Raw genomic sequence first — 26,481 nt, 5'->3', positions numbered from 1 at the left:
AATTATTTCCAAGTGAAACAAGGAGAATAAATTACTAATGCCAAGCAACTTCTACTTTTTACTCAATGTGAAAAAAGAAAAACAATTCAGTGCAAATTTTGGCACTAATTCACAAAGCTGTTGCTGAAATGGGCCCAGAGGCATCATCTTGCTAAGGCAAATTCGAACCTCCACATTATCTTACACAGCTGGTGAAGCACAGCTCCTGGTCACTACATTCACTTGCACAGTTCTTTCCCTGCATGAAGCAACAGTGCACATTTGAAAACAAAAAGCCCATAATATCAAGTCTTTCTCTTCTACCTTCTATGCTTCACTGTGAAGCATAATCTTTAAGAACAGAAACATTAGGAAAAGGATCACAGAATCATAGGATCATAGAATTCTATACATTTGAAAGGGCCTCAAAGACAATCAAGTCTAACTGGACACACTGCCAAGTCCACCACTAAACCATATCCCCAGGTTCCACATCTGCAGGTCTTCTAAGTACCTCCAGGAATGGTGACTCAACCACTTTCCTGGGCAGCCTGTTCCAGTGCCTGACCATCCTTTCGGTGAAGAAATTTTCCTAACACCCAATCTAAACCTCTCATTGAAGCACAACTTGAGGTCATTTTCTCTTATTCTGTCTGTTCATTGTTACCTGGGAGAAGAAACCAACACCCACCTCAGTACAACCTCTTTTCAAGTAGTTGTAGAGAGTAATAACATCTCCCTTTATATATCATACGCTGTGTTGGGTTCATGTCAAGGTTTTGGTAGAGAGTAAGCTGCAAGTGTCCCCTGTGGATATGCCCAGAAGTGAGCTGCAGCCCATGGACAGCGCACAAACTAAGGCAGAGGAAAAGTATGAGGAGGAAGGAGTGGCAGCAAGCTACTGCTATGTACTGATTGCAAAGCTGAAGGCTGTAGTATTCAAAGGAAAATTAGCCAGAGAGAATGTTATCCAAATTATACTGAGGAATGTGAAATTTGATATGGTCAAGTACAGTCTCAGATGTAAAACAACACATGTTCAGTTAGCCAGCATTAATTACTCTCATACACAGAACCAAGAGAAGCTGTGACAAGCCAATGATCTCTGCCAGCATCTGGTCATTGTTGACTGAGATAAGCAGAAAAAAATGTGCAAATTTAGTTTGATAGCACAATGACAGCAAAGCACATGAAAAAAAACTTACCTGAATAAATAGCTTTAAATTTTTTGTTAAGTGGCAAGACTCAATTAGTTATTTGATACAGTAAGAATTTTTCTTTCTCAACAAGCACTAGAAAGCGCCATACCTACTGTATGTAATTACCATAAACAACTTTATAAAATCAACAGAAATAAGTTACATTTTATTACTCCAAAACTGAAGTTACAAATTTTTCCAAGTGCTCCAATTAATTTCTGATCCAAACTACTGAACTATAGCAGAGCTCACAACTATACTGAGATATCACAGAATCACAGGATATTTTGAGTTGGAAAGGACCCACAAGGATCATTAAGTCTAACTCCTGGCCCTGCACGGGACACCCCAAGAATCACATCAGGTGCTAAGAGTGTTGTCTAAATGCTTCTTGAACTCTGTCAGGCTTGGGAGCCTCTTCCACTGCTCAATCACTTTCTGGATGAAAAACTTTCTCCTGAGCCAGACCTCCTGACTCAACTTCATGCTGTTTCCCTGAGTCCTCTCACTGGTCACAAGAGTGAAGAGATTGGTACCTGTCCCTCCACATCCTCCTGAGGATGCTGAAGACCACAATGAGGTCACCCCTCAGTCTCCTCTTCTCCAGGCTGAACACAAAAAGTGACCTCAGCTGTTCCTCATATGGCTTCCCCTCAAGGCTCTTCACCATCTTCATTGCCCTCCTTTGGAAGCTCTCTAATGGCTTAATGTATTTTCTATATTGCAGTGCCCAAAATTGCCACAATATTGAAGGTGAGGCTGACCCAGTGCAGAGCAGAGTGGGACAATCCCCTCCCTCGCCTGGTTGGCGATGCTTTGGCTGATGCCCCCAGGACACGGTTGGCCCTCCTGGCTGCCAGGGCACTGCTGACTCATATTCAACTTGCCATCGACCAGGACCCCCCAGGTCCCTTCCCACAGCAATGCTCTCCGGCCTCTCATTCCCTAGTCTATACACACAGCCAGGGCTGTCCCATCCCAGGTGCAGAATCTGACGCTTTGTGTAGCTTGACATTGCATTGCATTGAGAGCAATGCAGATAAATTTGTAACTGCCCTCTCACTGTCCTAAGTAATGGGGTGGTGGATGCAGAGATATTTGCATCTGTTTTCCTTTAAGTGATCACCCATTAGAATGCATAATTTAATCACAGAATTAACAAAGTATATTTGCAAGGAGGAAAGGTCTGAGAATAAGATTACCTTTTCAGAAAACTAAAATAAACAAAATAAAATAAAGCAAAACCACTCCTCCCAAACAGTCACAAAGTAAAAAATGAAACTCAAAAGCAATAGTGCCAAGGTTGTTTATAAAACTATTATATCAAATTAAAATAATTCAAATTTTTTACGTTAGGCTTCAGAAATAGTTGCTATCGCTGTTCAATATATGCCCAAAATTCCTGTTGAGTGGAACAGTATTATTATTCAAAATCAGTTGCCTACAAAATTTTATTAGTAGCCTAAAAAGAATGTTATATTTTATTCATGAATATGAGACTACAGTTGTTTTTTGCCCTAACATTTCCATAACGAATAGCAAAACTACTGCTCAAGTATGCTGCAATTATGAGATACAATCCTAATGCTAGGAAAAGGCATTAGCACACTTTTTTCCCATGCCCCGGTTCATTCCCCTTTTTTGAAATTTCATCCATTTATAGAGAGAATCTTAATAGACATCCTTCAAATGTAAATGCTTCTGTAATTGCAGTTTCAGAAAACCATACTGCAAGCGTCTATCCAGCGATATAAATTACATCTTAACTCTGTATCCAGGAAAGAATAATTACCCAGACAAATTAAGACAACAAATACCCCAGCCACCCCTCTATCCTCCCCAAAACCTTTTATTAACTGCCCCTGCTCATGTATACTAACAATTACATTCCATTTTAAGCAAAGGAAAGAAAACAGCAAATATTAACAACTCATAAAAAGGCTATTTTTACAATACCACCACTTACATTGTGTAAGTATGCCCTGGTTTTGTCTGTGGTAGCATTAACTTTCCCCCCAGTGGGTGGTATGGGGCTGTATTTTGGATTTGTGCCGAACACAGAGTTGATAACATAGAGATGTTTTTGCTATTGCTGAGCAGAGCTTACACAGAGCAAGGGCCTTCATATGCTTTTCACACTGCCATGCCGGCAAGGAAGGTGGGAGGTTGGAAGGAGACACAGCTGGGACAGGTTACCCAAACTGATCCAATGGATATTCCAGACCATATGACATCATGCTCAGTCTATAGAGCTGGAGGGAAGAAGGAGGAAGGAGAGATCTAGAGTGATGGCATTTTGTCTTCCCAAGTAACTGCTACACACAATGGGGCCCTGCTCTCCTGAAGAGGCAGAACACCTGCCTGCCCACAGGAAGCAGTGAATTAGTTCTTTGTTTTTCTTTGCTTGTGTGCACAGCCTTTTCTTTCCCCATTAAACTGTCATTATCTCAATCCAAGAGTTTTCTGGCTTTCAGCCTTCTGATTCTCTCCCGATCCTGCTGGTGGGGGAATAAGGGAGCGGTTGCGTAGGGCTTGGTGTTGGCTGGGGTGAAACCACGATGAAGTACTTATGCCAAACTGTTTGGTTTTAGTTTAATCACTTTGGTACATCAAAGATTCATCCAAGTATCTGATACTAATGTAATCAATACCAAAAAAAATGTCAGTCTTTTGAGTACTTGGGGAAAAAAAATCCAGTTAACCAACAGAACTGGTCTTTTATTTCAGAAAAGCCATCTGATGAGCCAAGTCACCATGCAAACATTGCATATTTTCAGTAGAATTAAAATGTCAGCTTACAGGAAGAATGGACAAGACTGGGAAAGATGACATATTAGCTCTTAAAAAAATTAATCACTTCTCATCTTTACCATTTCTTTTTATCAATTCTATGTTGAAGATATCAACTTCTGGAAAGATTTCGAAAAGTTGGTTCTTTAGCTTTTCTGCAATATAGGTCCATCAAGAATAAGGTAAATTTAATCTATATAATTTGTTTCTTGGCTTCAACCACAAGAAAAGGTGTACCCAAGAAGGAACTGAGTAGAGGAAATGCTAAAAAAACAAGGGGAAAAAAAGTGCTTTATGTTTACACTTTCATCCAAACATAAGTTTAATAAAAAATAAAATTCTGATTTTCAGTCTTACTGTCATAAACATCAGAGGTCTAAATGTTAAGCTTTCATTTAAATCATGACATTTCTTCTAGAGGACGCAATTCTGTGTGGAGCTCCTCATAAAATCCCTCTGCGCTCCTCATACATTTTGGATGCTGATGACAAAGCATAGGAAAAATAACCAAGACACACTTGAATAACAAACTTGCCTTCTCCTTCCATAGAGGGGTACTGAAGACTAAAGAGCTGCCCAGCTGAGATGGTACGTAAATTTCCCCCTGAAAGCAACCTCCTCTGACAGCTACAGATTCACAACAGTCAGTCTGCCGGTTGGCACACCACTGCTGGAGCGGCTGCGATGGAGACCAAAACCAATCAGCTGCTGTGTACAGCTTACTTTCCACTCAAATCCATAATGACAATTAATTCTGTTCACAAAGGCTGCCTTGAAGTGTTCTAAGTTTATGGATCTGTTGCCAAGAGCTGCTGGATCCCATGATAATACAAGTATGTGCACTACCATTCTATGCTGATAATTTACAAAAATATGGGCAACCATCAAGGTCATCACTTTCACAGGTCTGCTGCATGGTAGGGCTTCTACATGTACGTGGAGAAACAATGCGTGCACCACGTTACCCCTCCACCTGCAGGCACTGCTCACATGCAAGATCAGTGCAAGCAGAGATTCTGAGTTATACTGATTTATTCCCTTCCAAATCATGCACTTACGGTGGAAGCAGCATATGACATAAACACTATCACACACTGTCAGGAAAAAAAAAAAGCAAAAGTATGGCCTTAATGTGCTTCAAAACAATGATACTTCTAATATGCATCAACGAGCATTCTTTAATAATTTATTTCTTCAAAGTAACTAAGAACAGGGGGCAAGGTTGATTAAGCTGCTTGTACAGCAGCTACCAAATTGCTTACAGACAGCATGGCTTTTAAGAAATCTAGAAAACAAACAAGTCCTGTTTAGTTTAATATGTCACAAAACATCAGCTGGACTACTGCAATTTATAAGGCTTTAAAAATCCCATTAGCAGAGATTTTCACCCTAAGAGAAGAGCAGGGACCAGTACAGCCCTTCCCATTTACACTAAAACATTGAGATGTTTCTACCATCTGCAGATGCCTGTTGCTTTGCTGTTATAAAGAAGGAATATTGATTAACACATTGGCAGAATGTACTTATAGCTAAGAAAAAAAAAGTATGTAGAAATAACACATTGCAAAGCTGGAAAATAATTTTTCACCTCTTCTCATCTTTTCTCTTCCCAAAAAGGTGAGCACAAACTCAGTGACTGAGCACTCTCAATTTTTCCAGTCTCACATCGACAGGGCAAAGCAGGCATAGTGCAGATGCTTAAAGTGGAGCCATGACTACCACCTAAGTAGTTTTAGCCCTCCATCTGGGTAAGACAAATCACCAAAATTCATATTAACCCAAGGAAAACTTTCACTTCTTTCACCATCTCCAATGTGGTTTTATGGAAAAAAAAATTAATAGGAAGTAAGTAATTATGAATCTATTTAAACTATTTTGAGGCTGAGATGTCCTACAAGCAGTTTTGGCCTAAAGAGAATCCTTTAGGTTAGAGAAATATCCCTGTATTCAAACTTGAAGAAGCTTTAATACTGTAATTGTCTCTTCTTAAAAAAAAAAAAAAAAAACAAAATTGAAGGAGATTTACTAGAAGCAGACTGTACTGACAGTATTCTACCCTGTGCATATCAGTTTGAAATGTTGCTTCATTTTCAGGTTTTAAGAGGAAGACAGTATAACTTCCCTGTAGTCTGGAACTTTTCAGATAATTATTTAGAGTTATTATCACAGAAGACTAAAAGAAAAGCAATGTATTTCTAATGTTTTCTAATTAGTATACGAGCAGCACAAGCATGTGGAAGCACCATTCTGAATTATCTTCCACAACATTTTTGTTCACTGAACTCTACAGAAAGTTTTCTCCAAGGATTAAGCTCAATTTTAGAATCAATTTCCTTCAATTTCCTTCATGATTTCTATTTGCTTTACTGAAAATGTATGTAGTAAAATTTCACTGGCATTTGTACCAAGAATTGGTTTCTAAGACTTTGCTTCATCTAATGAAGATTAAAGATGTTACATGGGAGAGCAATATTTTCCAAGGTCTCAGAATATTAGAAGAAAAAATAATTTAAGAAACTCCAAAAGCTATACTTTCTTATAATTAATTTTAGAGAGAGAGGAAAGATTTTGAAAAAACTACATTCACTAAGAGTTTTTCACCATGGGGTTGTCAAATTCCCACACTTGAGTAAAAACTATTAGTTTTACTTCAGTGACACCAAATGGCTAGTCAGACAAAGCAAATCAAAGGAAGAACCAAACAGAATAGCAAGACAAACCTAGTACCAGGTAAGAACAGAACTGCAAACAGCCAAGAGTTTGAGAGTAGCTGTTCGAACATTCAAGAGTATAAAACTGAGATTATAAATACTACAACCTAGAGGAAGAATATCAAGTGTTTCTGACTACCTTGGGAAATCAGAAGCTTGTATCAAAAGTGAATATGCACACTTGAAATAAAAATTAGGAACACTGTTGGTTGTTAATAAAGACATTGAAAAAAATGTCTTTCTCTATAGTTTACAGAGAACCAGAAAATGCACAGACAATCCTGCTCACCTGTCTTCACTAAAACGTCGACCAACCAAAATTTTACATTTGTCTGGAGGGAGACAAGCTGCTAGCAAAGGTACTGTCCTTAACACTCGACTTTCCTGTAAAAAAAGAAAATTTACTTTTGAATCAAATCAAGGAAGGCTTCTATGAATGCTTAAAGTTTTCATTTTCTATCAAATTCTTTTGACTACAGATACAGAAAAGAACCTTACCACATAACAAGAAAAAACAATCTACAAGAAAAATACCCAATCTTGATGCTACAAATTGTATTGTTTCAATTACAGCATTGAACTTAGTCTTAACTATGATCATCAGCTTAAATTTTAACTAGGCTAACAGTATCAAAAACAGTAACAAAACTTCTCAGACAAATAAAGAATAGGCAAAAAACCAGCATTAGCATTAATGATGTAACAGTCTGGGGAGCTAATGTCTCTATACTAGAAAATGAGAGGAGAGCTTGATTTCCACAAACAGATGCTAAAAATAAAAGCATTGGGTGCATCAGACCAGACACTGTGAAATGCAAACATCTCCACTCCGCTGTCACTTCATTTCACAGTAACCAGGACAATGACACCTACACTGCCATGAATCCTTCAACTTACGCCATTCAGGCTGTATTGACCAGGCATCTGCCTACATCTTTGTGACACAGAGAGGAAGGTGACCATCATGCTTGGGTGGGGAGCAGGGACTCTTCAGATCTCAGAGCATTAAAGAGAGCTACATGGAAGCAGGATTTCAGAAAGTGGAGGAAGAGTGAAGTAATAACAGCTGAAACAAACTATCTACTCATCAAACAGAGCCATTTATTTCGGTGCTTTATTTAACACAGCTGGGAACAAACTTTTTGTCTAGACAAGAACTAATGCAAACTGAGCTTCATTTGTGGGATGTCAATTTTTGTTTTCCCATCAAGGAAATGGAAGCAACAGAAAGCAAACACAAAAACACAGAATGAAAGTTTCAGTTACTTTATTTATCCTAAGATAAACAGAGGAAGGTTATTAGCTGAATCTAGCAGGAGGCAAGGCACTAGATGTTAGGCGAAGATTATGAAAGCCCTAAAACCAGTAAAAGAAAGAGTTCTTTCAATACAGTGCATGTCTTACAATCTGAATGTCTCATGATTCAGACCATGAAAATCCAAACATCAATCCCTAAACTACAGGATTCATTAATGAAAACCCAGGGGGCTTTTGGTCTGTCTTTTGATTTAAGAGCCTCATCACAAAAACACAATATTTGTGAACATGTGAACATGAGGCTCTGATTAACTCACTCTGGGCAGATGTTACTTTCACAAGCATCAATGTGCAGCCATCTGCACTCTCACATTGTCTTGCTACCAAACTGCTGTTAAAATAGTTTTGTGAAAACTTTTATTACTATTGCTTAAAACCTTTATTCATTTTACTTTTTCTGATCCTTATCTACTGATCCTCTATAAATAAAACATCGTGGAGTTGATGGAGTAAGTTGTTCTGCTACATCCACCACCATTTCTCATGGCAGCAGCAGTGTAATGTCTCCTAGGGACAGATGAAGATCAAAGTACCTTGGGAGTGAAGTGCCAGCAAAGGGAAGGAGAAGTAGTCTTTAAATTGACATCAATTTCTTCTACCTCAGAACAGCAGAATCAGCCATCAACAGTGTCATAGTATTACTTCCTTTTATTTCACCATAATTAAATAACATTCCAACTCACTAGTCAGAAGCCTCCCTTCTCCATAAGAATGTAACAAGTGGCAATAAAGGACTTGGAAAATCAATTATTTGCCTCTGATAAGCAAAACCAAAAGAGCTATCAGCAGTCAGGAGAAAGTTATTCAACTGTTCCGTCCAATGTCACGTCATTACTTCAGAATTACCTTTCATTCAAATAAATACATTCTTTTACCAAAATAGAAAATTGAGTTTTCCAACCTAAAACCAATATATGCTTATAGGAAGATAAAACATAAAATGTAAAGCTGAAAGGAACTGAGAACAGAAGCTTAAGAACAGCTAAGTCAAACAAACATTAAAAAAGGTTTCATTTGTTTATAATGTTCTTCATTAAAGAATTCGTATTTAACTATAGATAACTTATTTGTTATCCTACCAACAATTTTCCATTTACTAGTTTGAAAGTGAGCAGTTACTCTCTTTGTTCTTCTCAGTGTTCTAGCAGTGATTTGCAACTCTTTGCTTATTAATTATTTGATTATTAAAGTATATAAACAGAAACAGGACTGGAGGACTTATGTGGTGGGCTGACCTTGGTTGGCCTCCAGCCAAGGTGCCCACCAGCCATTCTGTTACTCCCCCTTCTCAGCAGGACAGAGGGGAGAAAATAAGATGAAAATGAACTCTGGGGTCAAAAAGGCCATGGGTGGAAGCAAAGGAAAATAAAAATATTTTATTCTTATTTCCCATCAGCAGTTCAAGTCCAACCACTTCCTCAGAAGCAGAGCCTCAGCTGGTGTAGCAGTTCCTACAGAAGACAAATGTCTTAATCACAGGTGCCATTCCCCACCCACCCACCCCCAGCTTTTACTGTGTCATATGGTATGGAACATCCCTCTGGTCAGCTTGGGTCAGCTGTTCTGGCCATGTCACCTCAGTCTCTTGTCCACCCCCAGGCTACTGGCCTTTGTGGGCATTTTGGAGGGACAGTCCTGACGCTGCATGAGCACTGCTCAGCACTAGTCCAAACACTGGTGGTATGGTACTGTGGTGACTGCCACGTGGAAAGTTAATTCCATTCCAGCTGGACTCAAAACAACTTACTTTCGTTGTTCTTTTTCTTTTCTGGGAATTTGTGGTAATTTTGGTTACCACAGCATTATCCATCGACAATGAACAGGACAGTTCAAACTAATAAAAATATTTATTAAAGCCAGGAGATATATATTTCCTCCATTTCTTTTTTCTGAATTGTTAGGACAAGCAGCGAGAATTTCCCCCTTACATTTGATTCCTACTGCTCAATAAGGAATACTATACAGCAGAAGTACTATAACGAGCAAGTCAAAGCTAACTCCTGGCATTAGATCAATACATAGAATCATTAAATACACACAATCTAAATTTTCTTCTCAGATGCTTAACACAGAAAATTCTTACTCTTACAGAAAGAAAGAAGGCAGGGAATGAAAACAACTTAAACAGATACCCTCTGCTATGCTTTAGGGGTTCTGTCCCAACTTATACCTAGCATCCAGGTTCTGAAAAGCACATAATGGCCTACATTGTACTGGCAGTCACATCAAGAATGATCAAAGGCAAAAGTAAGGCAAAAGTAAGGCAAAAGTGTACAGGGGTTTATACTCTTAGTTGTGTCACTGACCAGTCCCGTGGATCACATGAGTAGGCATGAAACAGGAAAAATTGCAAATTTTTTTTTACTTCTACATATATATATATTTACATATAAATTTATCTATATGCAAAGAAGAAAAATAAATTACTAGCCATATAAATCTTTCACCTTTGCACTAGTCCTGATGCTGGGTTTCTTTATATTTAGTTTTTAAATTACTCTCACAATGAATAATGGTACAATAACAGTACCATCTGAAAATAAGTATTTGCCCCCTTGATACGGAATGCTGAATTCTGGATTCCTTCACAAATAAAAATCTAATTAATTCATGTACCTATTGTGCAAATAATTCCTCACTTGTGATCCACTGTTCTACAGTTCCTCTCTCTTTCACAATAGGTGACACATGCACAGGTCTTTCTGGCAATACAGTCTCTGGAAAGTATGAATGTAGAGACTTAGTCACATTAATCAGGCACCGGGAATGTTGCTCCTGACTTTCTACATTACTGTCTTGCCTGAATACAAGTCTCAACAGCATCATTTAACCGTAGTTGAAGGCTTACTTTACCGCACTGCAGACTTCCAAAGACAATAAATAATGAAGCACATGAAGGATGACAGTTGGGGCTGACATGCAGTAAGGGAAAAACATTCACTATCTGGTTAGTTCAATGAGATATTTTTGAAACTGAGTGTACTTTTAATGAAGTGGCAGATTGAAGGATCAGATGCAGTTCAGTAGGCTTATCTGCATTCAAGAGTGATTCTGTTTTTAGTATGAGCAACTACAAGCAAATGGAACTTACCTCTTGTCAGGTACGTCCCTGCTGTTATGGAATCAAAAACATCACCTGCGAACACTTTCAAAAAACACTGTAAGATGTTCTTAGCTTCCCACCATTTGTTTGGATTTATCTCTGATAAGCCAAGTGCCCTCATATAGCCAGATAATGGTCTTCCAACACTGTGTGAATTATTATTACGCAATATATACTAACAGAAAACTTGCATCCCACTGTAACAGGCAACTGTTGTGATTGCTGATTAATAAAAATTGTAGACAGTCACTCAGACTGTCACAGGTACGGTGTATGAAATCTAAAAAAAATCTGCCAACTTTTTCTAATACCTTCCACTAAGTAGTGTTTACCCTAGGACAAGGACTTCTCAGTGTCTCATGCTCTGTCAGTGAGGAGGTACACAAGAAATCTTCAGAGAGTATGTCCAGGTCAGGTGAATTGAACTGGCCAAAGGTATATTCCATACCACAGAATGTCATGCCCAGTATATAAACTGGGGATGGCCAAGAGCCACCAACTACTGCTCAGGGATAGGATGGGCATTGATCAGCGTATGGTGAGCATTGTATTGTGCATCACTTGTCTTTCTTGGGTTCTCTCTCTTTCTCTCTCTCTCTCTCTGCTTTTTATTGCAATTATTATTGTTATAATTATCATTAGAATTATTAGTACTATTATATTTTACTTTGTTTCAATTATTAAACTGTTCTTATCTAAACCTACAAGTTGTTAGCCTTTTTTCACTGATTCTCCTTCCCATCCCATCTGGCACAGGGGAAAGTAAACTTAGCTGATGGCTGGGGTTGAAGCATGACAATGTTAACAGCACAGCTGTTTCCTCTTGCCTACCATTTGCTGCATTAAGATTCTAGCTGAACTCTCAACAGTTAACACAGCCTTACTCACCTCTGCTGGATGCTGGATTATATACAAGCAGGTGGAGACCTTTAGTGGATGTACGGGCAGGAATGGACACAAACACACCTTCTTAGGACGGCTACATGGCAAAAGGAAGCAAGAGAACAACAAAAGCAATCAGCAATTTGTGAAAGATGATGTAAATACATTGCACAAATACACACTGCATCCCAGGAGGCACAATGAGAACTTCTTCTTACAACACTGTACTAAACCTGATGTAATTTTGTTTGAAATCTCTTCCATTTCTAAAAATAAAGAAGCAAGGCTTTCATTGAAACATTTGAGAACAGTGCACAAACCCTCCCTGCGGGCTGGTTAGAGTTAAAGCACTTTAAAAATCCTTTTGTCGTATTCAAGATGAGCAGCTTACTAGTATCCATAACCTTATCAGAGAATTCTGTTACTGCTTTCCTAACAAGTTAGTTTCAACAATTTGATATACTATTTTAATAGAACAATGTCTATAATTTATATATTTATAAGATTGATTAAAATATAGCATTTCAGAAGTATCCAAACAGGAAACCCCAGACATGCTGTATTTTAGTTTTTTGTAATTCCATTTATGTTGAAATATGTAGCAGAAATATGTTTTCAGTATGAAAACAGAGAAGTCCTTATTAGGAACTTCTAATCTAAGTCTGAAAAAAAAATTATCTATAATTCTTCAGTGTACTGCACGAAGCTGTTGGAATGGCTAACTAAAGAGCTGTGTCTAAAGAAATTAACTTAAATATTGCCTGATATGAAACTGATATGCTGAATGATCAAGAATAAACAGAAGCAAAGAACAAAGTTTGAAGCTATAGACTAATTGAAGTTGCTACTCCAGAAAACCACACATACATGCACGTGCACGCACAGATATCACTCTGGCTACTTGCATATGTTATTCAATAGCTCAGAAAAATTAAGGACTTCCTTAACAGTGAAGCTATTGCCTGTATTCACCAATTAAAATCATACCAACCCTGCAAAAAAAGCTCTCTGAGCTTAACAAATACGAAGTCAGTATTTTCAGCACAATGCTAGGGGCTTGGAGCACTCTTTCACCTGCATCCTCCTTGTAGTCTTCATTGGCAACAGTTCATCTGTTGCTCACATATCAGAGACAGTAAGCAATCAATCACTGCAGCAGATATGATTCACAGAAGTGAACTCTGAAGACAGGCTCAGATTAAATTCATGATGAGCCTGTCACTGAATGTGTTCGTCCACAAGAGCACACACCCACACGAGATGTACTAAGTAATGTTACAGTAGTCCAAGCCCGTACAACTGTTTCCTAGTCAAACAGTACGGTAGTAACAACAGGCAAGCTCCTCTTTATCAGCTGATAGGTTGTGTTAATTGAAACCCCCTATTGCTAGCTGCAGCTACTGAGGCTCAGAGACTATTCCCTTCTCCACAGGGAAAATATTTTAAATATCTTAATAACTTTTAAAATATTTTAAATTATTAAATAAAAATAAATTATTAAATAAAAATTAAATATTTTTAAATATTTAGACTAGAAGGCCCACAAGCAAGCAATCAGTCTAGTAACAAATTGGAAATTACTCTGATACACTCTTCTGGTATACTGTTCCAGTGTCCCATATCCGTCTTTCATTCACACTTCTGGTGCTGGCAATTTCCTGTTGCTAATTCTGCATAAATTTGGCACATTGTCTTATATAAGGCCAGGTTGTGGGCCTAGAATTAAGTACTCAACGACTTTACTATTCAGTGGGCTACTCTTGGGACCTTCATCATGAATGAACTGAAACCAACCTCGCTTTCAAGTCTAGTGGGTTGTTCTCCAGTGCTGTACCATTGCTTTTTCCCCAAATTTTCTCATGTGTAAGCAATTTAAACAGAAATTTCTGAAAACGGTTTTGTTAACAACTGGAAGCAGCAAGTACTGCCGAGGCTGTTTGTTGCCTATGCCCTGATTGCTAGGTAGAAGTTCATCCTCTTTTTGATCATCAGAAATTCAATTTTTTACCAACTGTGGTTCCTTGGTTTCTCCCCAGTAGTTCGTTTCACTAACAAGAGAAGTTTTTAAAGTTCTCCCCATTATGTCATTTTCTGCTAAGGAGATATTAGGACATGACAAAGCTGTTCCAAAACAGTAAGCTGGTGACTTCAATCCAATGAGTTGCATTGCTCATTAGCTCTTATAAGCAGACAAAGAGAGCTTCTGGTGATTTCTGACCTCAGGGTGTTTAATTACAACAAATTTCACTAGACCAGAACTTATGTTCAAGTCTCCCTTTGCATATACTTTTTGTATTTTCCACAACGGTTTGGATTTTTCACAGGTAGTTTTTTAAGCTTTCTTAACCTCACCAAAAAACAAAACAAAACAAAACAAAAAACCACACACACAACAAAAAACACCAAATATAAACAAAAAGAAGGAAATTATCTGGAAAGCAAGCAAATAGTTGCAGAATAAACTCTGCCTATATTCTAAGGAGCAGAGCACAGACTATGACAAATAAAATACTTTCCAATATAATTTAACTACTTACATATGCATATATATCACTTAACTTTAAGCACCCAATTAGATTCCTAATTATGTTGAATACATAGGTTTACAACCCCATCCTGGGGCACAAGACTTATTTCTGTAATTTTACTTCGGAATCTAACGGTTATTGTGCCGAGACAAAAACATTATTCCTACATGAAACTGACATTACCAGCCTACATCTGCCAGACAGGAAGCACTGCAGAACAAAAGAAGTTCTGTTCCACCACCACAAAAGCTGCCTTTGCTCTGAGAAAGGCCACCTAGGCAGAAAAGGCTATTTGTCTTTTTCTTTTGTTTAAAGATTCTGTTACATTCTTGCCCTACATACAGAGCTGGTGTTACAGAAGAGCAGGGGAAGCACCAGAAACTTATGCAGTACATCAGTTTTCTCCCATTTCTGGAAATCAAAGTAGCAATCAGCTCTAGGTAGGAACAGTAGCATTAAGAACATTAAAGAAAAGGTTTGTAGGTGGGGATTAGGATTCGAAGCAGTATAATTTTTATAGTATTATTCACCTGTATGCAATTTCAGTACAGTTCAAAGCTACTCAGTGCGTTCTTAATTGTTTTTAAATACAGCATTTCTAGTTTAAAAATTTATGACAAAGTAACTGTCACGATGGCATCTAAAATAATCATTCCACATCTCACAAAAGTGCTTCATATGCAAGAGACAGCCATGCACATGCACTGACTTCTCACAGCTTTCTTTCCATTATTCATATCCAAATTAATGATGTTCAGAATTTAGTTTATCTTCCCAGAACTGAATCTGGACAGTGGATTGTGCTGTGGTGTCAGATTTAGTGTGATTAGTAGTTTCTGCGCAGAGATACTCTAAAAGTGAATTTGCAGTATTCTGGAAAATAGTGAGCTAATTCTGAAACTCTTTCCAAGTCTCTGTATTATTTTCCTGTAAATAAGTCCTCCCTTGCTTCAGAACCAAGTTTTACCTTGTTACAGGCCCAAAGAGCTTCTGAAAACAGGCATCATTCTGGGAATGCAAACAACTGTAGTCTTACACCCGTGTTCAGAAAACTACAGGTGGTTAATTCAAAGATTTAAGCCCAGAGTAAGCAAAGACTAACAAAGTTACAACTTCATGCTCAGCATACGTAGACATTTCTACAGAAACACATAAAGAGGTTGAGTGCGCCAACCATGTGTTCTAGAAACAATGTGAAGAAGCTGATGTTTTTAAACTACTAACACTTGTAGCAACATTTTCATGTTCCAACACATATTGCCAAGGTCAGGCCCCGGACTCCATATTTTCAAAAAAACACGCCTGCCAAAATAGAAATGGTCGCTTCAAGTAAATTAGATTTCTCTACTGTTTTCGTCAAAACACCAAGGGTTTCAAGGTCAAAGCCCACCTGAGAAGTCTGGAGAAACCGCAAAGTTACCATATGTTTGCTTTATACTAATGCTTTTGTATGTGTTTTATACTGACACAAGTCCATTACACACAAGCATTAAAACAACATTCAGAAGTTTTGCAAAGCTATGTGGGAAGTTTATAAGGAGAAGCCCATACATTTTAAAAAATTTGAGAAAAAATGTTATTTTTGCTTGGTTTATGTTACAGGACAAACACAAACTAAAAATTGCTTTAAGATTATATTTTGCATCCTCCACCTTAACCACTACAGCTACAGAGGGAACATAAAAAAGAATGAGAGGATTAAGCTAAACATAGATAAACAAATTTATGCATTTAAGAAGAAACAATCCTAACTCAATAATTAGAAAAAAACCCAGAGTCTATGGTTTACATGACATAACATTCAACAGTATGAACTCACGATAAACAATTCTGTGAAAATAGCAGTTTAAAATGCCTGGTAGTTCTCAAAAACGCAGATCAGATGTTAAGTGTTACTAGTAAAGGATGAAATAATTAAACATGGAACATTATTATGACACTACATAAACCTCTGGTTTGCACTCTAAGTGCTAGAGAAGCCAGGTCAAAAACACAAGGAGTAATTCCTAATGCCATCCGCACTGTCAAGATTTCTTCTAGGCTTATTTTGAACATTCTTTGCTCAAGTAAAATTTTCAAGCCTTAGTTTTAATGGTGCTTCCTAAGAAAAATCAGGCATAGAAAAATTACTCTGACTTCATTGCTTTCGAGTTTCCATTCTGTCCTCCAGTCTCTTTCGAAAGACTTTGGAACTCACTGGTCATGAGGCATTATAATGTAAAATTAAATTCTTACAAACTTCAACAGTCACATAAAAACACAGTATCAGAAAGACAGGTGGAGAGAGTACCAAGATCAACAGAGCACTTCCTTTTCCACTTAATAATCTGTATAGCACCAGCTTCCTGGCAAAGTGAAATCAAAAAGAAGAAAAAAAAAGAAGGCATATTGTGAAGTTTTGCTTCCCTCAAAAAGTTATAAATAAATAAAACAGGTGTATGGGTTTGTTTCATTTTGTTGTTTTAGTTTTTTTAACGGTGCAGCCACTGAATTTCACACCACCTCTCAGCATTTCTCCTGCTCCTACATTCTATGGTGAGAACATACATCCCTTGCCATTTTCTTTTCTGCTTCCAGCCTCCTGACCAAAACCTGATTATGTTTTCCATCATATTCAATGGAGATTTCTCCTTCCATTTGAAAACTGTTGCCTTCTTGTAAATTTGACATAATCCTGGGCCTCTGCCCAGAGCACTGGACTCCAGAAAACCCAAACAAAGAATAAGGTAGTTAATTGGTGGAGGTATAGAGCAATACCAGCAGAGACCAAGTTCAAAAACAAACACTATTTACATCTGTTCCTTGAACAGTTACATGTATCACATGATGGAGGGGAGGAGGGGAGAAATTCACAGGAACAAGAAAGGTATCCATCATCAAAAGTTAATAAAGCATGAAGATATGCTTTTTAGTTCAGAAAAATCACAGAACCACTCTTCCTATCAGCCACAAAATACCACTCTCCACGTGCCCTGTACTCATGCTGATCCCCAAGCACCTGTTATACACTGCTCAGCTCTTCAGCACACAAACCTTGGGTTTTTTCTGAGCATGGTTTACTGGCACAATCATTACTTAAAAGAATACAAGCTGTCAGGCCATGCCAAGCAGCTCTCAGGTCTTTCAGTCTTCCTCAGTATGCTATGCATGAGTGCAGGTTTTACTGCTAGTGAACAACGATACGAACACGTTGGTGAGCCACAGATCTAAAAAACAAACCAAACCAACCAAACAAACAAAAAAAAACTTAAAAAAAAAAAAAAAGGGCAATACACCATTATTCAGCTCCTACTCTCAGCAGGAGAAAATAAAGCTTGGCAAGATAAGTGTTCAAAACAAGATCATAGACTATATGTGGTCCCACTTTAACATTTACTTTCAAAGCAATCCAATACATTTCAGGGATTATGTCCTGAGCTCTTACTGGGAAAAAAAAGTGACGAATCTGTCTGAAAAAGCAAAACCATAAGAAGCATCCACAACGTAAGTCTTCAAAGAAGATGTTGTGTTACTACTGATTTTCAGCTTGGAGTTTTCTGTTGTTGACATCCAGCCACCAGAAATGGATTTACCTCTCAACTCATTTCTTTTTCAGCACCAAGCAATGATCAACTTGTAATGATTTTCAGTCAAAGTTCAGCTGGTCTGCTTTTGAACAACTGTAGCAAAACATTCAAAAAGCCTTACTTACAAAGACTACAAGATTTCATTCTTCCTAGATTTAAGACTAACATTGGACAAAAGAGGCAACGCTTCAGAGGTAAGGATGGAAAGTCACTTAGTTCATGACAAGCTCTGAGTTCTCATTAAGGACAACCCTCCTATCTTTTGGAAAATTACATCAGTTAGTGCTGTAATTAGGTAAGTAAGTAAACATACATACATATATATATATCTCTTTATAAAAGGTATATTTGTAAAAATATCTAAAATTAGTGAGGAAAAAAATCCTTCAAGTATTTGCATCATTCCAAACTTCCCTTCTATTTTGCATTACCATATTCTTCACAGTAGTTTGGGACACTAAGTAAATAGTACAACAGATTTTATTACCATCATCATCAGTAATAGCAGTAGTAGCAGCAGCACACTGCTATTGTGTTGCATCTAGAAAATTACCACTTAGGGATGAAGTGGCTTTTATGGAGAAGTTGGTAACACTAAAGTGACAAGCAATTATACTAGGAGTATTTTCAATTAGTTTGGACGTTACTTTAGAGATTGACACTATAACAGAAAGCAACAGGTTACCAACAAAATTAGTAGATTCATTAGCACAACTTCTGTACGAATGCTCCACATGTGAGCTATCTTCAACGAATCTCTTTCACATATTTTCATGCTGAAGGTAAACAGACAAAAATCAGTATATTTCAGAAATGCAGGCAAAAGTAGCATAGACCTTATTAAAGGCTTTTTAGTTGTGCAGTGTTCTCATGTGTCCATTTCCCAAGGCAAATAACCTTTTTGCCTGACCAGTTAAATCATAAATAAAGGACAAACAAGTAAGTTTGGGGATTTTTTTAGCCTGGAATGATCACGGCAGCTTTACAAGGTTAAACAGAACATATTCAAAACAACAAATATCTTCTAGTGCTTTAAGAGAAAAGGTACAAAGAAGAAAGGAACAAAATATTCACCCTGCATAATTTTTTGAACTTATTACATGTAAGGAGACTTTGGCAGACTGCTTTCCTTGTAAACAACTTAAATTAACAAATCAATAGGAGAACACTCTTTCAACTATTTCAAATGTTTCCATTAAAGTTGGCTGTGGTTTCCACTGTAACTAATAGGAGTAAATAAAAAAAGCAGCATTTAGCTTATGCAGCACTGCAGTCATTACAGAAAGGCCAGGAAAGCCAAAAATTAATGAGCCTGAGATAGTTGACATTTTCATGCATCTTGGCTCTACAGTCAGGCAAAATAGCTGGCAACCTGACAAGCCTGATGCCAGACAGTTAGCAGAGCTTTAAATTTGTTGAAGAACGTGAAGCAGTAATGGCATTTAAAGTGAGCCATTGAGACATTAAGAAGTTAAACTGAAGTCCTATATTGCCAGCTCTACAATTCCCAATCTGTTTCAGAAGTTTAGAGGCTATCCCAAGGAAAGACAAAGCAGGAAAATTCTGTAACCAAAATGACTTGTAGAAAAGCTCAGAATTTCCCGGGGAGAGAGGAACCCACCAATCCAAGAACGAAAAAGAAAACTAAAGATTTCCAACAATACCGAATCAGCATCCTGGGTCTGGTAGACTTGCTAGCCCCTTGCAAGCCCCCCCCCAGAGCCTCTCCATGGAAGACCAGAAACTGTGGCTAACCAGTCCTTCTCCCCCTCTCCTTCTCAGTCTGGTACCTTGATGTGAGGGAGTGCAGGCTCTTAACACCCCTTGTGCAATAAAGGGTCATAATGAACCTGCAGTGGGGAAAGGTAGCTTGAGAAACTGAGGGATTAAGACATTGCAAGCAGGAGATGCTGACAGTACATTTCATCTGCACTCAGTGGTTCAAACAGCAACTGAAGCAGTATAAATGCAGCCTAAAAAAATCTAAAGTTAAATTACCTAAAAGCTTCCTGCATTTTTGTTGCGTTATTGCTGGTTTGATTTAAAAAAAAAGCATGATCACAACTTGTCATTAAGGGTAACACTGCAAGGACCTATGCAAAAATAAAAACTTCTAACACTATATTTCCATGTCCCACTTTATTTTTTTTCAGTTTTGATTTTAAGTTAGTTTAAGTTACATGCACAGCATTCTCTTGTTCCAAAAACACTGACCATGTTTCAAGAAAACCAGCCTTTCTAACTCCACAAAAGCAATAAGCCTTTTAAAATTTGAAATTTAGGTCTCCCTATGCAACTTCACCTTATTTAATATAGTAGTTTAAAGATGGAGCCTATTGACATGTATACTTTATTCGTTAATAGTAAAACAAGTCTGGATCCAAGTTTGAAGCAAGCAGATGAGAAAAGTGAGTTTAATAAAAAAAGCTCAGTTCTACACCAAGTAAAGTCAAGTGAATTCTGCAATTGATTTTTAATGAAAGCAGGCTCAGTACCCAAGCATCTCTCAGAAGTTAAAAGAAGAAGTTCTTGTGTTTCTCAGTGCATACAACAATGTCATATCCTGTCACTTACAGCTATGAATTTTAGCTTTTTTTCTTTCAGAAATAAAAAAATAATTTTAAAAAATCAGTTAAATTAAGGTATTGCTCTAATTTATTATGGTAAAACAGAATACACAACAGAATGCTCATTCTATATTATATTTAGCATTAACATAAAAGCAGATACCTTCTACCAGACAAAACTTCTTTAAAGAGTACATACTCTTCTTAAAAGAAAGATTCTCTGTAATTTATCTTCAACTGAATGTAAGCAAAAATACAGTTAACAAAGCTTCCAGTATTTCCTAATAACTAGTATGAGGAAAATGGTTAAATTTTCAGTTGAAGTGTTCTAGTGTATTATCAACTTCTGCCATAGATGGTAGAAGAACACAGTTGTGTTTATACATTCAGAAAACTTCAGTGTAACTTAACGTTATAACACCCTATGAAAAAAGGCAGTTTGCAAACAGTGTTCTGTTCAGAAGGCTTCATGATGCTGCTTCACTGCAAGAGCACTATAAATGCTACACTACACTCTAGTGTCCTTTTTCTGAATAGCGGCACTTTTGTTGAACACAATGGTTTTTGCTCTAGCACCAATATTTTTAAAAAGCAGTCAATCGGTTTCCTGGTATAATACTACACAATAATGTATTTTAAAACATTATACCTGCTATTTAACAGTAAAAGGTTATTATATTTCATTAAAACATGTTGATTTTTACTGAATACAGAATATTTCATTTATTTAACCAGGCATCAAGTTATTTAAGCCACTCTAAAGCTTTTCGGCGATACTGGAAGATGCTGCTCTTAAGGCAGGTAATCCATTAAGCACAAGTGCTTTTTAAGTGCTGAATATAGCAGTCACCACATCAAACCTCAGAACCATATTGATTTGTACCACTCAAGGCACTTTGCAGGCTGCATGTCTTGAGAATAATACCTTGCTTGCTTTTAAATAAGAAAGCTAGAAGTCCACTGCATAGATGAAACTTTCTTATGTAACTTGAAAACACTATTTTTATAACTAATGAAGTATATTTAACAAGCATGTTTGTAAAACTTAATAAAAACAAGGTTAGACTGCACCCAAGTACCTCATTAAGAGACTGACAGGAATAAGAAGGACCACAACAGTTAAGATTTTGCACTGAGGAAAATAGCATTGCTTGATCTGAAAGGCCAGTGGTATTAACTGAAGCAGAACACAGCAGTACAAAGTCATAAATGGACTCATAAAATAACTCAGAATTGGACAGATTCGGACTGAAAGCAGGACTAATTTCAAAGCACTTGAACCACCTTATCTGAGCCTTCCAAGAGCAGAGTCTCACCAGGCAACGAGCATTTAACCCCTCTCACAAAGCGCGATTCATTTTTTCTGAAGCTGAAACACAGCTACACTTTCGTTGAAACAGACAGGATACACTTCTCCCACCAGGGGATGCTGCTCGTCCCTGCTCAGCCTTTGCTGCAGGGTGGTTCCTTCGCTGACAGTGCTGCATGGGTTCCTTCAGCCCTGGGCACAGAGCTCTGAATGTGCTGAGTTTCATGAGTTTCCTCATGATTAGACAGATGTCAACGTCTCTCTGAGTGGCAGCTCTAACCTACAGCAGTACAGCAATTGCTCCGTCCACCTGGCTTCACCTGCTAGCTGTGTAAGTCTTCACCCTGCCAACCTGGGCACCAGGAGCACGTTCAACAGCTTTGCACGCAGCATAAACCCCCACGAAAACCTCTCCTACTTTGAACTGTCAGCTGTTTGAGGTCAACAGCCCAGGCAGCTCTCTTTGTTGGTTTTGTAGACCTATTCATCCAGTCTGTATCTTCCCAGCTTGACTACCAGGATATTGTAGAAAACTGCCAAACGTTCCCTTAGTATTCCTATCCACTCAGACAAATGTAACCACCCCTGCTCCAAAAGCTGTCATCATGGTTAGATACTGTTAAATCCATTAACCAGTCTGTCAAAGAAGATGGGCACTCCTGTGCCCTACGCCCACTTGTTTTAGTGGTACGTGACTTTTTTAGGTTTTTGCTTTTTTTTTCTTTTTTTAGGTTTTTGCTTTGTGTAATGTTTATAAAAATCAACAGCAATTCTTGTAAAGCAACCATTGGTATTTTTCATATTCTTTATGATTAAATTGGGAAGGCTTGATCAATGTTGAAACATCTTTGGCTTCCCTTATAATACACTACCATCCCCAAGGCAAAGTTGCACTTGGTGTAATTACAGAAAAGCCAATCAAAGGTAATAAAGTTGCTTTAATTAACAAGATTATTCTCTGCTGCAGTTCTTGTCTGTGGTTGTGTTTCTATTAGCCTATAGTTGTCCATAGTCAAAACTATGTGGCCAGTCATATTCTTTTTCCTTTTTTTTAATGCCAGATCAAAATGCATGCTAACCAAGTCAGCTGAGGCACAAAATAAGCAGCCTAAAAAGGTCTCTACTATTTCAAATTGTTATATTGCTCTCAGTGCCACACCACAAAATCAAGTTGTTGTCCTACATTACTTCAGTTATGGGGCCTGCCTCATTTTGGTTTTCAAGCTAACAGCAACTAGGAAACTATATTAAGCGTATTCTCCTATTTAAATGTTTGGGTGTGGGGCTTTAACTTCTGAAAGCAAATAGTCAGCTATGAAAGCCTTAAGAAGTTATCGATTCAAAATTTATCACCACCGACCTTTCGGTTTTGGCAGACAGAGTATGTATTAAATTGTATCCTCAAGAAAAAAACAGTATAAAGTCAACTGCACATATTTCATTTGCATGAGCTGTTTGCCATCTCAAACACCAACTACAAGCAGGGTCATTTTACACTTTTTTTTTTTAACTGGCACTTACACACAAACACCTTCAAAATGTAAAATCTCATTATCTTATTTCATTCAAATTCTTCACCATAAGCTATTTCCAATAGTTGTATTTTCTCCACAACCATCACAGGCAATAGAAAGTCTCAAATACTTAATACTTATAAACATTCTGTTCCTTCAGGACACTCAAGTCATTCATACTATCCAAAATGAAAACTTATTTACTATACTCCCACATTTCTATTGACATCTTGACTGCCTGAGTACTTGGTTAAAAAAATTGTCAATCAGGTGTCTTGACATATTTTTAAAAAAGTCAGAACCTGAAGTCGGTCCCCATGAGGAACCACCATAAAGAGAATCCATTCTTCCATGCTTTTGTATTGAATTCAGATCATCATGACAACTAAGTCACATTCATTAAGGTGCTAACAGTAAAAATCTACAGTTCAGGAAATAAGTGCGTCAGTTAAACATACCTGGCCACAACCTACAGGATAACATTCAGGGTAAAATTTCTTCCCATGAGGTACCCTAAGTCACAGCCTTACTCTACTCAGCACTTCTGCACTTCTACTCCAAGTCATGCCACAGAATGTCATGCTCATTGAAAAGCATAATTTAGTTATATTCCCAAGGAAGAGAATGGAGAAGATACACCGCAAAAATACACTGTGCGCACAATTTACTCATGTGCAGTCATCTCCACCAAAACTTCAATTAAAAAATGCCACTTTCTCTTTTTCTTAAAAAGTAAGCAACTCTTTAGTCTTTTCATCCTCCTTGGTTTTTCTGCCCCTATATTTCTTTCAGCGTCTGTGCTCATTGTACCCATCCTCTTCACAACAGGTGTAATTCATTCACAGCTCTTCAGAAAGCCAACTACTGCATGGTAGGGAGAAGCTGAGTAAATACTTTCCATCAGATTTACCATGAAAGAAAACAGAAAGATGTCTATTCTAGAAACCATTTCTGAAGGTGACTGATCAGAAAATCTGTCCAAAATTGAAGGAACTAGGGTAGAGGTCGTGAAACACAATGACAAAAAAACTCAACAGTAACGAACAGTACACTATGGGCATTTTGAAAGAGCTCAAGGTTAAACACCTCAGTAAGGAATGACAGTGGGTTAACTCTCATTCAGTGGTTCCTTGAAATGTCAGGACTAGAAATGGCAAGGAGGAAACAACTAAAAATAAAAATCTTCAACAAATAAAGCTGTTCACGTGAACAGAAGCTACAATTAAAAATATGGTTAGTGGACCCTTACAAAAAGTAGAAGAAGAATTGGCATGGCTTTTGCAAAAGGAAATCCTGCTTTTCAAAACTATTTAAGATCTCTGAAAGAGTCAATAAAGACAGCGGTGAGGGTGCTGTAGTTATCAAAATTAACTTTGGCCTTCCAAAATACTTCCCAAACTCCCTTACCAAAAGGTTACAAGGAAGCTAAGTAGCCATAGAATGAGGAATGGTCCTATAAGCAGAAGAACATTACCCAAGCTCTGGCTGGCTCACTCATACCTTATATACTATGTGGAGAAGAGGAAGGTAGAAACCACAACAAAAATAAACCAAAAGGTAATTCCTCCCACTCTGGGGTTTGTAGGCCTGGAGTGTCTTCCTGCCAGCCCGATGTTGCTGATACAAGAACTTTACATGGGTTCAAGGGGGACTGGAGAAATTCACATTAAAAAAACAAAACAAAACAAAACCAACTTATGTCTACTGCGGCATACATCCAGTTCAAGAAGTTATTTGAGCTACAAATCACCGGAGAAAAAAAAGGACAGCAAAAAGCAAGTGTCCTGTATCTGTTCTCTGGGCTTCAACTACTGCCTACGGCTACTTTTTTCAACAGTGAACACTTAAAAATATTATGACTTGCCTGGTACATATTTTTTTAATGACAACTTATATACAGGAATCTTACCAAAAATAAGCTTCTGAACTCTGACACTTTAGCAAAATTACATGCCTTTCTACTTATTTCACCAATTAACAGAAACAGAAGAAATCAGTGTAGGTGCTGGGAATCTTTTCCTTTGGCTGTTATGCACAGTGCAGGAACATCTGACATCCTGCTACTCACTCTACTAAAAGGACATATCTACAAAGACATAAAATCAGGTTACGAGATATTTCCATAACACCAGAAGTCACTGCCTGCTTTAAAAAGATACCCAAATTCACAACAAGTTGTATTAACCCCTCCATGCCCCGGTGCTTGAATGGATTTCAAAATTAGCTGTAAAGCTGTTAGATGAGGCTAGTTTCTCGTTTTCTTTTCACAAAGCACCAAGGACTGCTCAGCCCTGCTGAAGTGTCTGCGTGGCACTAGGGCGACACACCTTCCCCCTCCCACCTCAGCTTTTGCTCTTCAGGTGTGTTCGTACAGACAAAAGGTGCAGTACTCCCTGCCGAGCCTCTATATATTCCCTGCCACACTCCGTCATTACCCTCCATAACAAAGTTACTTCATGTCATGATTTTGTTACACACGAGGTGCGCACATGCTTTCAGGACACGATGCCTTCAGGACAAGAGGCAATGGGCAGAAACTGAACATCAGAAACACCTGAACATCAGAAAGAACTTCTTTGCTCTCCACTGGAACAGACTGCCCAGAGAAGCTGTGGAGTCTCCCTCATTGGGGATGTCCAAGGGCCATGTGGACACAATCCCGTACCACGTGCTCTGGGATGACCCTGTTGGAGCAGGGAGGTGGGACCACATGCCCTCCGTGGTGCCCCCCAGCCCGGCCCATCTGTGACTGTGCGATGCCACAGGCGCTGCTCGGCGGGCGGGCCACCGCTGACACCGACCCGCTCGGTGCGGGTGTCGCCGGGGGCGGCTCCGGCCCCGCCGCGACACCGACCCGCGCCCGCCCCGGGGCCTCGGCGCGGCCCCGCGCCCCCGTCACCTGCAGCGCCCGCACTCGGGCCGCCTCTCGCAGCGCTCCACCGGCAGCTCCCAAAGCCCTTCGCAGCCTTCGCCCTCCTCCTCCTCCTCCTCTCCCGGGGCCGGGTCCCCCCCGCCG

The 26,481-nt window shown here is 38.4% G+C and overlaps 1 protein-coding gene across 1 annotated transcript in view; it reads right to left on the bottom strand.

Moving 5' to 3' along the window:
• The window catches only part of DTWD2 (DTW domain containing 2), a 68,289-nt gene extending 42,234 nt beyond the window's left edge, over window positions 1-26,055 (bottom strand). Inside the window, exons 1-3 of the mRNA XM_027709434.1 lie at window positions 25,814-26,055; window positions 11,988-12,080; window positions 6,969-7,063 (exon numbers count right to left, since the gene is read on the bottom strand). Of these exons, the coding sequence (XP_027565235.1) occupies window positions 6,969-7,063; window positions 11,988-12,080; window positions 25,814-25,897 (272 nt within the window). The 5' untranslated portion in view covers window positions 25,898-26,055. The remainder of the gene's footprint in view (window positions 1-6,968; window positions 7,064-11,987; window positions 12,081-25,813) is intronic.
• Window positions 26,056-26,481: the final 426 nt, after the last annotated feature.

The sequence above is a fragment of the Neopelma chrysocephalum genome, unplaced genomic scaffold, assembly GCF_003984885.1.
Source record: "Neopelma chrysocephalum unplaced genomic scaffold, ASM398488v2 Primary Assembly neopelma1_96778, whole genome shotgun sequence".
Lineage (NCBI taxonomy): Eukaryota > Metazoa > Chordata > Aves > Passeriformes > Pipridae > Neopelma > Neopelma chrysocephalum.
Note: the sequence above shows the minus strand (reverse complement) of the source record. Positions and strands in the feature narration are given on the sequence as shown.